At 42.1% G+C, this 14,172-nt stretch overlaps 2 protein-coding genes across 9 annotated transcripts in view; one reads left to right on the plus strand and one right to left on the minus strand.

Moving 5' to 3' along the window:
- celf5a (cugbp, Elav-like family member 5a) overlaps nt 1-14,172 on the plus strand; it is a 135,913-nt gene that overhangs the window by 106,964 nt on the left and 14,777 nt on the right. For 2 of the 5 annotated variants that reach the window (XM_049732274.2, XM_049732275.2), the window contains exons 5-7: nt 211-290; nt 4,303-4,449; nt 10,741-10,888. In XM_049732274.2, the coding sequence (XP_049588231.1) occupies nt 211-290; nt 4,303-4,449; nt 10,741-10,888 (375 nt within the window). Of the gene's footprint in view, nt 1-210; nt 291-4,302; nt 4,450-10,740; nt 10,910-14,172 lie in introns of all 5 variants that reach the window. The other 3 variants (XM_049732271.2, XM_049732272.2, XM_049732273.2) reach the window with 2 other exon arrangements.
- Nucleotides 11,227-13,940, minus strand: LOC125976245 (uncharacterized). Of its 4 annotated transcripts, none has more exons than XM_049732282.2 (6): nt 13,551-13,940; nt 12,945-13,136; nt 12,436-12,494; nt 12,133-12,228; nt 11,849-11,971; nt 11,227-11,724 (listed from the first exon to the last, which is right to left on the minus strand). In XM_049732282.2, exons 1-6 carry the CDS (start codon nt 13,678-13,680, stop codon nt 11,347-11,349), a joined length of 978 nt encoding a protein of 325 aa, XP_049588239.1. In that variant the 5' UTR covers nt 13,681-13,940; the 3' UTR covers nt 11,227-11,346. The 4 variants fall into 4 exon arrangements, with proteins under 4 accessions (XP_049588239.1, XP_049588238.1, XP_049588241.1 ...); XM_049732281.1 differs by having other exon boundaries at nt 11,849-12,022; XM_049732284.1 differs by lacking the exon at nt 12,133-12,228.

A 14,172-nucleotide genomic window follows, 5' to 3' on the forward strand; every position in this document is an offset into this window, starting at 1 on the left:
TAAATAGCACACTTTTCTGCTTCATCTGTGCAATCTCTTGCCCGCAGCTTCAGCCTGCTTGTCACGCCCACCCACTGAGCAGGCAGGCAGGCACAAAATCCTTTTTTTGGGACACGTCGGATCCACTTCCGCATCCTTTATTTACATACCGTCGACTTTTCACCTTACTTGACTGATTGCACATTCATGGTGTGTGTGTCTCTCCTCCAGGTTGCGCCTTTGTCAAGTTCTCCACACATACCGAGGCTCAGTCAGCAATTGGTGCCCTACACGGAAGTCAGACAATGCCAGTAAGTACACGTTTGTCACACTAATACACATGCATGTACGTGCACACGCACACACACGACGTGAATCAATGGGGAATTTGTATTCGGGGCAAGATGGACTATTCAGTATTCTTGGAGGTTAACATATGCTAAGCGGTTACTGTAAATATTATTTATAGAAAAAATGTCACTATTAGCTCAATTTTTTTGTATTAGTGTGATATCAAAATATTTTGGAAAAAATTAAATTGTCACATCTATATAAAAAAAAATCTTTTGATGCGTACAATATTTTATTTGGGACCATTAAAAAAAAAAATCCAGTGAGCCATCTGGATGGATGGATGGATGGATGGATGGATGGATGGATGGATGGATGGATGGATGGATGGATGGATGGATGGATGGATGGATGGATGGATGGATGGATGGATGGATGGATGGATGGATGGATGGATGGATGGATGGATGGATGGATGGATGGATGGATGGATGGATGGATGGATGGATGGATGGATGGATGGATGGATGGATGGATGGATGGATGGATGGATGGATGGATGGATGGATGGATGGATGGATGGATGGATGGATGGATGGATGGATGGATGGATGGGATAAACAGTCTGACGTCTCCCGAGTGGGATTCATGGTGGTCGTCTGTTTCCCCTCCTCCTGGTATGTGGCAAATTTAAATGGAGCTTATAAGCTTTAAAAGAAATGACCACGTGAAGCAGTTTGTCTCTTTAATTAACATGATATTTCTTTATAATCTAACTTGAAGATAAACGTGTTTAGGGTGATAATTGAATAGCGGGCAAGTCATCACTCGGCAGTGTTCCGCTTGCATAATCACCGTCTATAGATTACATTGGCTTGTTATGTAAGCGCGCCGCCTGTTCTATGAATTTGATATTCTCTGCTTAGAAAGTTGATTTTCTGCGTGCCTTCGAGGCCCACTCGTCCAAATAAAAGCGACAGGGTCGCCCAGATTGGAGCGGTCGGCGGAGGAGCTTCACTTATTACCACAAAAGGCCTCAAGTGTGCGTGGCTTTGGTCCGCAGTTTTGTTTGTTGGAAGCAGGTGGAGGCTGAACTCTCTCTATCTTCCTACCTCGCTTCACAGAGCTCATGTTTGTCCTCTTATGATTCCATTATTAATGGTCGCCAAATGTGTTGCGGGGAGAGAGCCACTAGAAAGCCAGCTGTGCCATTTGAGCGAAACCCTGCGAGTCAATCTAAGTGCAAATGACTGCAGGTCGCCGGGAAAGACTCTTGATGTCCATTCTCCGTAGATACTGTCCTTCCCCATCGCTCCAGCCTCGCTATCTACGCTCGCTCTCCGGCCCGGCCTCGTCTCTCTTTGGCATCCTCTGGGGATATTAGGCAATAGACTTGTTTACTCCACCTTTCGCCACATTGGCTGCTGAATTATTCATTTGACTATAAGCAAGGGGCTGGAGGGAGGTGGGGGGGGATTGGAGCGAGAGAGAGAGAGAGAGAGAATGGACAGGATTTATACCTCCTGCTCTGCTAAATTGATTATAGAAATATGATCAGCATCTCATATCCCGAGGCTACCGGCGAACGGGGCTCACCGTCAGCGGGCCGTGACCGTTTGTCGATACGCGGGCCGTATGGTACCGCCCACTTGTGTCCCTGAACGGGTCACGCTCGCGTTGATTGCAAATAAAAAGAATTCAGTGATGAATATCATCAGCGTGGACAAACGTAGGCGTAATAATCTGTCATGAGTGTCGATCTGGGTGGATGGGACTTTGTAAAAAAAATCTTTAAAAAAAAGAAAAATCTTTCAAATAAAACCTTTGGTGATATGTAAAATGAAAATGATATAATAATAAAATAAAATAATAATGAAAATAAGATTATAATAAAATAAAAATATAATAAAATAAAATACATTTGGTGGGCTTTTGAGAGTCTGATCGCTGAAGGTAGCTTCCCCATGTCCGCACCTGCAGGCACGACTTGTCGATGTGTGTTTGTGCATACATAAAGCGGAGAGCGCACTGAAGGCTGCAACATATGCATGAGCGCACACACTTTCGAGATCACGCCGCGTGTGTTTCACTCTCCCAGGCAGCCACGAGGAAGGGTCAAAGGCTCCCTGACTGATCTTATTTTCCAGCTCACGGAAGTTGCCATGAATACATTGGTGCCATTCAGGGGCCATCGGACTTTTGGTATGGATAAAATATGTGAGCCGGGGAGGCTTGAAAGCATTTGCGCAACGGACAGTATCTAGAGTTTGTAAATAAGCGTCACTCGGTGCATATATATGGCTTCTTTAGCGTTCCCGTGAATCAATATGTCCACGGATCTGTAATGAGCATCAATTTCCATACAACTGTAAACAATTGCGTGACGGCAGCTTCATTGGTCCAAAATATAGAAATACTACATTCAATTTATTTTCTTCCGAGGCATAATATCTGTCAAAAGCATCTAAATGGTCATGATGTGCAATCTCCGGTGGAGTATTTCGTCATGTGATTGCAAATTACAAATTCCAGTGTATTGCAATTGTCTTGTTTTGAATACAAGTTCTGGAATATTCCGTTAGCCCGTATGATTAATAAAATCTACGTAAAAGTTACCGGTGTGTTGTAACATTGATCGAAAGTGCCGTTTGATTGCCTATTAAATGTCTTTATGGAGTGTAAAGGGGCAGAATTCCCTTTTATTGATGGATTGTACATTGTTTACACGAGGCAGGTTAAAAATATAATGAGATTTTTGCTTAAAGTTCACATGCCTTAAGCAAAACCTCAGACATAATGAAATCTAATATTATATTAAATAGCAGCCACGGAATTGTATTTGATTATTTTGTAAGGGAAATGTATTAGACAGAAAATATATGTGTTAAATGAAGCAGCATGTGGCTAGTTCCCCAATTTTATTTCCGATATATTCTTCCAATGTTTTTTTTTTTTTTTTTTTCCCTAACGAGAACTGGACTCCGTATTGCTGTGCGTCGCTGCCCTTTGTCGACGGCCGCCACTGTTAAACCTCAATAAAGTTAATGACGCAGACACTAAAGAGCTGGACAGACACAACGGATAAAGCGTGCCAATGTACTAGAGTGTCAAAATTAACCTTGGTGTTGGCTGAAAGTGGTCATAATGCCTAACTTGTTTATCTATTTTTGGGAAGTTATGTTGTCATCAACATTTTTGTTAGTGTGTTGACTTTGTGGGAAATTAGTGATGTTACTACTGGTTGTTGATTGACAAAAGAATTTTCAATTATGCCACAAAAACAAGTTATGTTTTAGTGATGCTTGTTTTTTTTAAAAAAACAAAATGGCGCCACCGCTGAGCATCACCCCGATTCATCGCTATGATTGACGCTGTTGACAACTTTGCACCAGTTTCACAAGAGGCGGGGGGGTGTTATTGTGAGTGACACCCAACCTTTGCACACCGTCAGATCAGAGTAATATTTCGGCCTTTTATGTGCATCGATTGGCCGCAATTGGGACGAGGCGCAGCGGAGAGGCGGAGCGCACAAAAGGTCAACTGTAGCGCTAAATCATTTGAGGATTCTTAATGAAGGGTGTGTGGCCCAGCGCACCTGCTGGGTCTCATCTTCCCGCTGCCGAATGGCGACGACAACAAAGTGCGGATAATACATGGCCAGCCGCGGGGAGAAGATTAAAATGGACAAAATGAAAGCAATTGCAGCACTTTTTCTTTTAAGCGGGGGGTCAATAGCTGCTTGCTGATAGCGCTTCCATTTATTGTTTTAAAATGAGCGTTTAAGTCGCAGGACAAGCCAGAATAAAAAATAAAAAGTGACTTTCTGTATAATCCACAAGACATGGTATATAATAATATATTATATATATATAATTTTTGTTATTTTTTTAAATGTGACTTTCTGTGTCGTCCACATAACACGGTAGAGACAGCAAGAAGCTATATTCTATTCTACTTGGGTGTAAAATTAGGCGCTGACAAAGACCATGTACCAACCTGACCTTTAACCTTGACCCCTCTACCCCCATCCAGGGTGCCTCCTCCAGCCTGGTGGTCAAGTTCGCCGACACAGACAAGGAGCGCACCATCAGACGCATGCAGCAGATGGTCGGCCAGTTTGGCATCTTCAACCCCGCCATCGCCCTTCCCTTCAGCACCTACAGCTCTTACGCACATGCGGTGAGTTGGAAAAGACGCACACATTGTGGCTTCAAGCAGTTGGCGTGTGTGTTGGTGAACGGAGAATTATTTAGACGTTGTGTATGTGTGGACATTGGCGAGCTAATTTAGTCCATTGCTTGAAGAGGCCTTATTCCAAATGAGGCTGTCCACGTTTAAGCTTTTTTTTTTCCTCATAAATTCCCAAGTTGGGTCACATGGGAGAGGGGTAAAAAAAAAAAGAAAAAGCAGTTTTTCCACTCCAAATCCCTAAAATTGCGCCGCACATTATCAGTCAGGCTGGTGAATGAATACATCGGAGCGTTTAGCAGCTACACACATTGACATTTCCCTCAGGAATGTTGAAGTGCAAACGCCAACTAAAAGGAAAAAGGAATACTTGGCTTCATTTATCAGGGCGGCCGGAAAGACAACTCGGAAGGAATGCTAATGTCACCCCCAACTTAAAACTTGGCCGTTTTTGCCAATGATCATTTAATGAAGCGGATTAGAACAAAGTGCTGGAGTGTGAGGTGCATTATTTTCTCAACTTTTAAAAACTGTGTTCTAATTACCTCCACACAGTTTCAGTCTTCGACTGTTTCGGTGACTCAAGCTTGCTAAACCACCGTCAGAACCGCTGCATCTGCTTCTTCTTCTACTGCACAATTCATGACACGCTCCCATCACCCTCTGTAGTATTCCCCCCCGAGGGCACCCACAACCATCTTGCGCACAGCATAGTCACGCTTCTTTGATGCCGTCCCTTTCCCAATGTGATCCCACAATCCCTACTCGTGGCACCGGGAGAGTCGAAGTTTGGGTTGATAGTGCAAAGTACTAAAAATCTGGAATTTTCTCTCTTTCAAAATGTCAGACAATACTCGTTACTGCTCGTAATGTTTATTTGCACACAAACGGTGCAGCAGCACATATAAAAAGACAATTTAATGATAGTCATTGGCATATATTCCTTATCCTCTGCAAAAGAAACTAATATTCCTGCCACTTTTTGTTTGTATAATTATTACACTGCCCCCTGGTGGACAAGATGAACACACCAGAATGCCTGGCAGTGAATTACTCATAAAACACAACGGAATGATTTTGTTTCAACAACTTTTATGCGTACAAATGACAGACATGACTCAGCAAGGTTAAAATGCATTAACATTTGTTTTTATAACATTGTAATGGGTATATTACCATTTTCATATGAGTAGTGCCTTTCATTACCACGTTACTTACTGTAATTGCTGCTCTCCGTCTAACAACCCGGCCTCATCTGTGCCACAAAAAGACCATCAACGTATGCGCTTTTATTTATAGCGGCGCGAGCACACAACTTGTTTGGCTATAAAGGAAATGTAAACGATATATGAGGTCTTAAGGGGGCTATCCATCGCCCTCGTTTCATTTCATACCGGCACCGCAGGGGCATGGCGCAAAAGCTCAAATGGACCGTCCCGGAGTAATTGCGAGGCCATGTCTTCTCCCCAGTAAAACTTCATTGCCATTCATGAAATGCACTCTTTTTTTTTTTGCCCTAAGAAATGTGACAACATGCAAATAGTTGAGGGGAGGTGCTCAGTTCGGGCTATGACTTTTATTTACTGTGGCAGGGTGATGCAAGAAAGTTGAGTTTTGGTTTGATTCACTTGACTGCAGAGTTCTACTTAATAAGCCAGCGATCCTCATTTGGACCAGCACCAGTTTGTAAAGCCTACTCTTACATGTGTCAAATTTTTGGTCATTAAAAAATATGAATTATTCATTTAAGGGAAATGGACTGACCTATTAGTTCCGGATCTGCATAAACATGTAATGGGTTCTTTTTTTGGCCCATTTCCCGCACCTCCATAAAGTTATACACTGTGGTGTGTTTCAGTCATGTTGCATCATCCTCCCAAAAAGCATTTCTTTTAAAACACCTGTCAAGTAAGAGGAATGATTTTATTAAATTTATAGTAGTGAATTTTAACTAGCAAAAAACACCAACATTTTTTTTTATTTTATTTGACAATCAATTAAAATTTGTTTTTGCACTACAGTTGTTCAATGGAAAGAATTCCACTTTGAGTTTTTCTAAAATGAATATTTTTTTCTTGATTAAACGGCTCATAAAATGCTCTCCAAAACCCCAAATCACCAACAATTAAATTCAGCAGCACAGTTAGCCTATTCCAAATTGTGCTTTTCTTTTTTGTACCACTAGAGGGAGCCCTCACAACTGGGGCGCCAAACAAAATACTTGTTTTTTTTTTTGCTGTTTGCGACAGGGTCCCATTGCTATATTTGCATGCGTCCCCCTAAAAAGTATTTTCTTATATCAATATTCCCTTTAAGACTCTTTCTGCAATAGCCACTCAGGCTACGAGCACAATTCTTAATGTCGAAAGGCAGAAAAGAAAGCTAGCTACAGATAGCGTAGGAGTCTATGTAGCGATGATTAGCCTTTGGCAGCGGCGACTGCTCGTGCACACAGCAATTCCCCCGTCGCCGCCGGGCGAAAGTGCTGAAGTGATACGACGGATGTGTCTTTACGGGCGCGATAAAGCGTACTTACTCCCTGAAGACGAGAACTCTCTGACAGTGAAAAGCCTTTTTTATCTCCAAAAGCACACTACGTGTTCATCCCCCTCGCCATACATTTTGGCCAAAATGAGGCGGCGGCGCCCACGTATGCTAGGTGTATATAGCTGTAACCAGAGAGTACAGTAAAGCGCTAGCTCTCCACCACAGCTGTGGATGGGATCATAGAGTTGAGTTGACAGCCAGTAAATTGGATTTTAGTCAAACCAGGAGGAGGCGGCGCGGGATGGAAAAGGAGGGGTGTGCAACACTGACCAAAATGAGAAATGTTGTGATGGACGCCGACGTTGGCAATCTATGACAGGAGACATTCCATTTGCAAAAAAAAGGTGATTTTTTACAAAACACCAGCAGGAAAAGGTGGTGAGCAAGATTCATCGTGTTTTCCTTGCGCTGTTTGTACTGAGCTATAATTGTTAGGCCATGTCCTGGCAATATTTGCTACATTACTGCAATAAACAAGAAGAATTCCCAAGAGTTGTTCTCCTTGTTTATTCCTTGTAAGAAAGGGAAGAAGGAACAAAATGCGGTAGACAATGACTGAAGGAATAACAGCAGCTGCTGTCCAAAAAAAAAAAAAAAATGTTAAGGTGCTAGCTTGACTTTAATGCATCTAAAAAAAACAGTTGGATGCATTCGTTGGCAGCCTAAAAACACATTTTGTTTACTTTGTTTTTATTTAAGTAATTGGGTTGTCTCAACATGATTTGGCTTCATCACACTTTTGCATTTTCTGCACATTTGGTGTTGCAGAATGACTCGCCTTTTTCAACTGTGTGTGTGTGTGTTTGCGATTCAAAGGCAAGCGTGGTTCAGCCAGAGCCTGAGAGAGATAAATGAGAGGAGAGAAGACGCTTTAACTGGCTGCTAATAGTGACAGCGTGTGGGCGGATTGGGGGTAGGGGGGGCAACTGTAAACTGGCATTAGGAAACATCTCCCCCTGTTGGAGGCAGTCATTTTTTTTTAAACACGTGCGAGCAATGACGATGCAGCTGCACAAGTGTGTGTGTGTGAGATCTGGATTAGCTACGTGTTAGCATTTATCCAGTATAGTATATGGATTTTAAATTGGATTGAAAATATCAATAATATTGAATTAATGCTCAAATATTCCATCACAAAAGCAGAAATGAGAAAATGCTATTAAATCCGTTTCTGTGCTAGCACAGCGCTAACAAATGGGGCCCATCTAGTGTTTTAGTTCACCTCACTGACCCCGGAGCTCCTCTTGTTTCCCCAGCCTTTATCAGCCACTTTACCTCCCTTTGTCTTCTCCGCAATTCGCTGCCGACCAGGTCGCAGCGTGCCGGGTTCACGTGTGACGATGCTGCGAGTCACGGAACGGCGCTGTAGCGAGATAATTGCCATGTGATAAAGAGGCGATTGCCTGCTGGCACTGCGGGAGGAGCGCTGCCATCAGGTTGCAATAAAAAATAAAAAAAATAAAAAAGCAGATGCCTGACAGTAAATGAATGCCGCTGGAAGCCGAACAACTTTGTTCGCCTTCGTTTGTTCCCTTCTTTTTATATCCATCAAAGAAAAATAGCATTGACATTTTGGATGAAACGATTATCAACCACGATGGCATGAGACAAACAATCCAATTTAACGTCAGGTCGGAAAAGTATGATCTAGTTACTCCATTTGTTTATCTAAACCAGCGATATAAAAAGACAGAACAATTAAATCCTTTTTTAGCGAGATAACATAAGGTACAATTAACCTGTGTATCCATCTGTTGCCGTTCAAACAACAAAATGATTATTCTTGTCATCACCCATGAGAAAGTGATGATTGCTTTTAAACGGCAGCACAACAATAAATTATGAATTGTTTATTTAATCAGCTCTCCCAGCACAAATAGTCGCGCTAACAGCGGCGTTAGCTACATTGTTAGCTGTTACCGTAGCATACTAACTAGCCAACGTGTTAACATTCCCCTCTCCCCTAAAAATGGAAACAAATGGAATTTGTTAATCGTTTTGAGTTTAACAGAACAAATCACAGTTTAGCCTTTTAGTGGGTGTGCAAATTTTGTCCACAAACGCAAAACGAATTTAACCGACATGACGACTGTGCACTTGCTAGCTCTGAACGCATAAAATCAAATGTACAAGTTTGGTAACTTATTTACTTTTATCCCCAATTTTGCTTTTCCAAGATATCTGATATTGATATATTTTTGTTTTATTTGTTTTTACTTGCACCTGCTTACAATTCCTCAGAACAGAAATTACCTACAAAAAAAAATACATTGACCCATTGAGCTACTTTAGCAAGTCAATGTCGAAGCCATATCTGGTAAATTTCCATTACATATATACTTTTGGGTGAATTCTACACAAGCTTAATGGTCTTTGTGAGATTAACAGCATTTAATGCGTATTAGACCATCATAATGGAGTACCAGTCATCTTTAAAAAGGTCTGATGAGGGCCAGTCACATTTTGCACCTCTTTGTTTCCAAGCCTTTGCTTTTGTTCCTGTGTTTTTTTCCACCCCTCTCCCTCGCTGCCTTTTTTTCCAGCGTAACCCGCTTTTAAAGGCTCAATTCATCTTATTGAGAAAGAAACAGATGATCCCCCTTTGCCACCTTGATAAAATTATGCAAATGACAAAAGGCATTAATAGATAGCAGGCACGCGGCTAATGGATGCGATGCCGGCGTCAGGGATTCTGCCAGCGGGACAGTCGCTTTCACGTTACCTGACAGCAGCACTGAGAGAAAATAATTGGCTTTTTTTTTTTTTTCCCCCCCATCGCAGGGCCCACCATGCAAATTTCACTGACTGTGTTGCCCAAAATATAAAAATGTACTGTTGTTCTCCACACCCCAAAATTTTTTCCCTCTATTTTCACTGAGCAGTTTTTCCAGCTCTCTTGAGATGTCCCCGAATCCAGACGCCGATCAATAAGAGTGTATTTTTAAGCAGGCATAACTAGCAACTCACAATCCGGAGCATGTTAGTAATTTAGTAGATGTGTCACAAAAACTGCAGTCAATTTCCAGCCGCCGGACAACATTCCCCTCGCTCGCAGATGAAAATCAATAGACCTTCACTCACTCTGCATTTCTGCTTAGCATGAAACCGACGCGGCTTCCATCAAAATGTCGTCCTCGCTGTTTATTCGTATGCATGCACTGCTGCCCTGCATGTTTTGAATTGCTTATTTTTAACTTTTGTCTTTAATGTGTTCAGTTGAATTCAGGTCAGAGCGAAACCATTTTGTTAGCAGTCACATCATCAATAAATAGAAAATCTTTTCTGATAAAGGCTGGGTATCCCAAAAATGTAATTCAGGCGAGCGAGGAATCGTGACTTAATGTTGTGGTGAAGTTTGCAAGGAGAGCGAGCACATTGCAACTCCTGTACAAACTTTGCCTGTTCCCTGAGCGCACAGATAATGTGCACATGTCAACGTCTTGATTTGTATGAGAGCGAAAGCAGCTGGTGACAGGCTTCCTGCTGCCAGCCCAGACAGATGCACTAAACATAGGCTGACAGGCTTCTTCTCTTTTCTTCCCGCTTCCTTTTCTTCTACTCTGCTCCACTTTCTATTTCCCCTCCACTCTCCATCCATCAACCTCAACACACACATTCCTCCTTCCCACCCGCCCGCCCGTCCCCGCGTACGATATTTTGCCCATTACCATCTGTCCTCCTCTCACCTGGGCACCCTCACCCCCCCGCCCGGTCCTCCGTGTCCCTCTTGTTTAGCTCATGCAGCAGCAGGCAGCCATCATGGCAGCGAGCCACGGCGGGTACCTGACGCCGAGCGTGGCCGCCTTCCCTGCCACGCAGATCCACCAGATGGGGGCGCTCAACATCAATAGCCTGCCACACACTCCCATGACCCCGGTGTCGGGTGAGTTTCATCAAGCCTTGGGTGAGCACTCCGTTTTAATCCCTCTCCTTGGGTCCCCATTTGTGTGTGCGTGTGTGTATGTGTTCTTGTATTTCCATCTTAGTCAGCACCTTTTGGGAATAACATTTTTATTGGATGGAGCAAATTCTTTTCGGGACATTTTGGCAAGGAAATGTTTAGAGTGGTGTGTGTTAACCAGTAAAATTTGTTGTCGTTACACACTCGCAAACACTAATAAGGTTTTCCTATGCGTGCGAAAATAAAACTGGCAAATCTTAAAATCATAAAATGGGCCTTAAATGTTCAGAGTAGCAACAAACACACAATCCACACTTAACTTGGTGTAACAAAAGTGATTTATTCACAATATTATTCATCATGGATATATTACTTTACAAAAAGACTTGAGAACCAACGCCAAAACAAAACATTTCTCACAATTTGCTGGCTTCTCCGCCTTATCTAGCCACCCTACCCCATAGTCCAGACATATGAAGAAGCCGGGAGATTGTTGTCACGTGTACCGAACAGCCAGTACTGGCTAGAAATTGCTGCAGCTCCTTCAACGTTGCCGTCGGCCTCTTGACGGCCTCCCTGACCAGTTCCCGTCTCGTCTTTTCGTCGATTTTAGAGGGCCGTCCGGTCCGTGGTAACGGGACTGTGGTACCGTTTTTTCTCCACTTAACGATGACGCTCTTCACTGTGCTCCAAGATATATTCAATGCCTTGGAAATCCGCTTGTAGCCTTCTCCCGACTGGTACCTCTCAACAATGAGATCCCTCTGATGTTGCGGAAGCTCTCTGCTGTGGAAGCTCTCTCCGGATCGTTGCTTGTGCTGTAAAAAAAAAAAAAAAATGTCAGGAGGAGTTTCCTAGAACATTTGAACTTTTGAGTTCATCAGAAGCACTTTAGATGGTGCTTTCATTATCCCTGTCTACGTAACGAAATCCCATAATTACCATTTGACACACGAAAGCCTCCTCGGTGTAAGAAAATGAATCTGCTGCCTCATGTTGGTCTTCATCTAACGTTTCCAGAGAACTCTGCTGCTCGGAAAACGATTCTGTTTCCTCTTGATGTTGCTGTTTGTCATCCGGCATTTCCCGAGAAAGACAAACTGTCTCGTCAGTGTTCTGAAAAAAGTATAACTATTTACTCATTTATAAATATCACAGTTAATTTATACCCACGATATTATTTTAGTAAAAGTACTGGATGGAAACTTTTGTTAATAACCACTTACTAATTCACACACAGATAATTTTTCTTTAGTGGAGGTGGATGAATCTAATCCATTGTCACTACCTTCAGGAATTGTAATTGAATGTTCAGTTCTGTCCTGTAATAAAAAATCGATGAAGATATAATTACCACGAAAAAAAATTCTCCATGAATCGATTAGTGGTCTGCCTCTTCAACATATTTCCATATTTCAACATTTATGTTCTAAATTACCGTTATATTTATTTCTGGAAAATCTAAAAATATCACTGTTCGGAAAAGATGCCTTTTTTTCTAAACCCAATTAAAATAAATAAGTACTTACTTTATTTCTACATCCAGTGCTGGTTGTAGTTCCGATGTAATTGGACGGATGCCCGAAACCTGTTAACACAAACAAAAGGCACAGAAATAATTTAGAGAGTACTTTTCCATCCATATAATATTTTAGTAGCAAAAAAACCTTATTCTCTTTTGTCCATCACTTTTAATATACACCTAACTGTGCTTATCTATTTTTTATATCACCAGACACTGCATCTGTACTGTTACTTTCCCGTTCGGTGTGAATTAAAGTCCCAGCACCGTATCTTTTTGAGTACAGAAGATGTCTTCTTGGCAGATACTTTTTTGTAACCACTTTACACAGAATCTTTTTACCACAAATTGCCCAGGAAAATCCTCTGTGTTCCCAAATGTCCCTTGTCAGTGAATCTTTTACCATCAGGCAAAAAGGTACACCGCCATATGTCACGGTAGACATCATTAGCGCCATAGTGTTCTCACACTTGGAACATTTCCAGTGTTTGTTGTCAATGTGACATGTCACATCACCTTTCGAGTGCTCATCGTCACTGTCAGAAGAGTGTGACGATATGTCACAATCTGGTCGGCTGCATGTACGTGATAACCCGCAGTGGTGCCCAGGATCTTCTTCCTCTTTAATGTGGGGGGGCACTGCTACTTCCTTTTTAATGGAGGGGCACTTAGGGTCATGCTGCTCAGGAAGAACATTTTTGGTGACGTCTGCAAGACAAGAAAGAAAAAGACAGTGACTTTAGAATAGAATAGAATACCCTTTATTGTCATTTTACAATTAATTGTACAAACGAATTTCATATTATTGTGCAATATTGCTGATGCATGTTTTTGCAATGTGTATAGCAGTGCAGTACTTAGAAGAATTTCATGATAAATAATTGAGGCGTCATTGTAACACAAGCGACAGCACCGACAATACCACATAGTTCAAATTATCTTAATTTTTATATGAATTTAAATATGATGGCATAGCGGGATTTTTATTAGGATGCCAATGGCATCAAAAGAATGTGGAAAGATCTTATTTGTTGATCTGGCCCTTATTCACACACACACAAACGTGACACCTGGGTTTTACATGTTTACAAAAAAAAAAAGAAGCGAAAGCAAGCAACCAACCTGCTCTTTGCGACACAACACGGGGCGTCTTAAAAACAGCGTGTGACAGTAGACGCTGTCCATCGTTCTCTTTTAATCGGCACAGCTCCTCTTCGTACTCTTCTTTCACTATGACTGCACACATCGCCATACGATCAGCACTTGATCACGTCTCCTTGTTGGTAGCTAGCAAGCTATGCTAAGCTATGCTGCAAAGCTTTACCGTGCACCGACACGAGTTCATCCGAATGCGAAGATTAAATTAATGAGTTCGGTATATTAGTAATGACACATATTGAGTCGAGGCTGCGGCATGAGCTGTTCTAATTTGAGAAGAATTCTTTAGCGAAGCGCTGACCAAAACGTACACGGAAGTAGCTCCGCGGCGGAGTTATTATGGCAACCTTACTGGGACAAACTACCCCTGTCGCTCACAAAACGCGATTCGTAATAATCCAAAACGTGCGTTTTTATTAAATAGCTCACTTTCTATAAAGGAAAATATGCAATTATATTATTAGAGGGACATTGCAGGCAGTGTTTATCTTAGTCTGACTGGATTCAAAGTTAAAGTTTAAAAGGAAGGGGCGAGGGACTGCCTCAAGGCCGAAAGACCTCTAAAAGTATTCCTCCATAGAGGACA

Source organism: Syngnathus scovelli, chromosome 10, assembly GCF_024217435.2.
Source record: "Syngnathus scovelli strain Florida chromosome 10, RoL_Ssco_1.2, whole genome shotgun sequence".
Classification (NCBI taxonomy): domain Eukaryota; kingdom Metazoa; phylum Chordata; class Actinopteri; order Syngnathiformes; family Syngnathidae; genus Syngnathus; species Syngnathus scovelli.

Bases quoted from the DNA above. Each gene is read 5' to 3' on its own strand.
- LOC125976245 (XM_049732281.1), bottom strand. From the start codon at position 13,680: ATGGCGATGTGTGCAGTCATAGTGAAAGAAGAGTACGAAGAGGAGCTG. The intron at 13,137-13,550 runs GTTGGTTGCTTG...CTTGTCTTGCAG, and splicing joins TGTTGTGTCGCAAAGAGCAG to ACGTCACCAAAAATGTTCTT. The intron at 11,725-11,848 runs GTAATTATGGGA...TTTTTTTTACAG, and splicing joins AGGCTTTCGTGTGTCAAATG to CACAAGCAACGATCCGGAGA.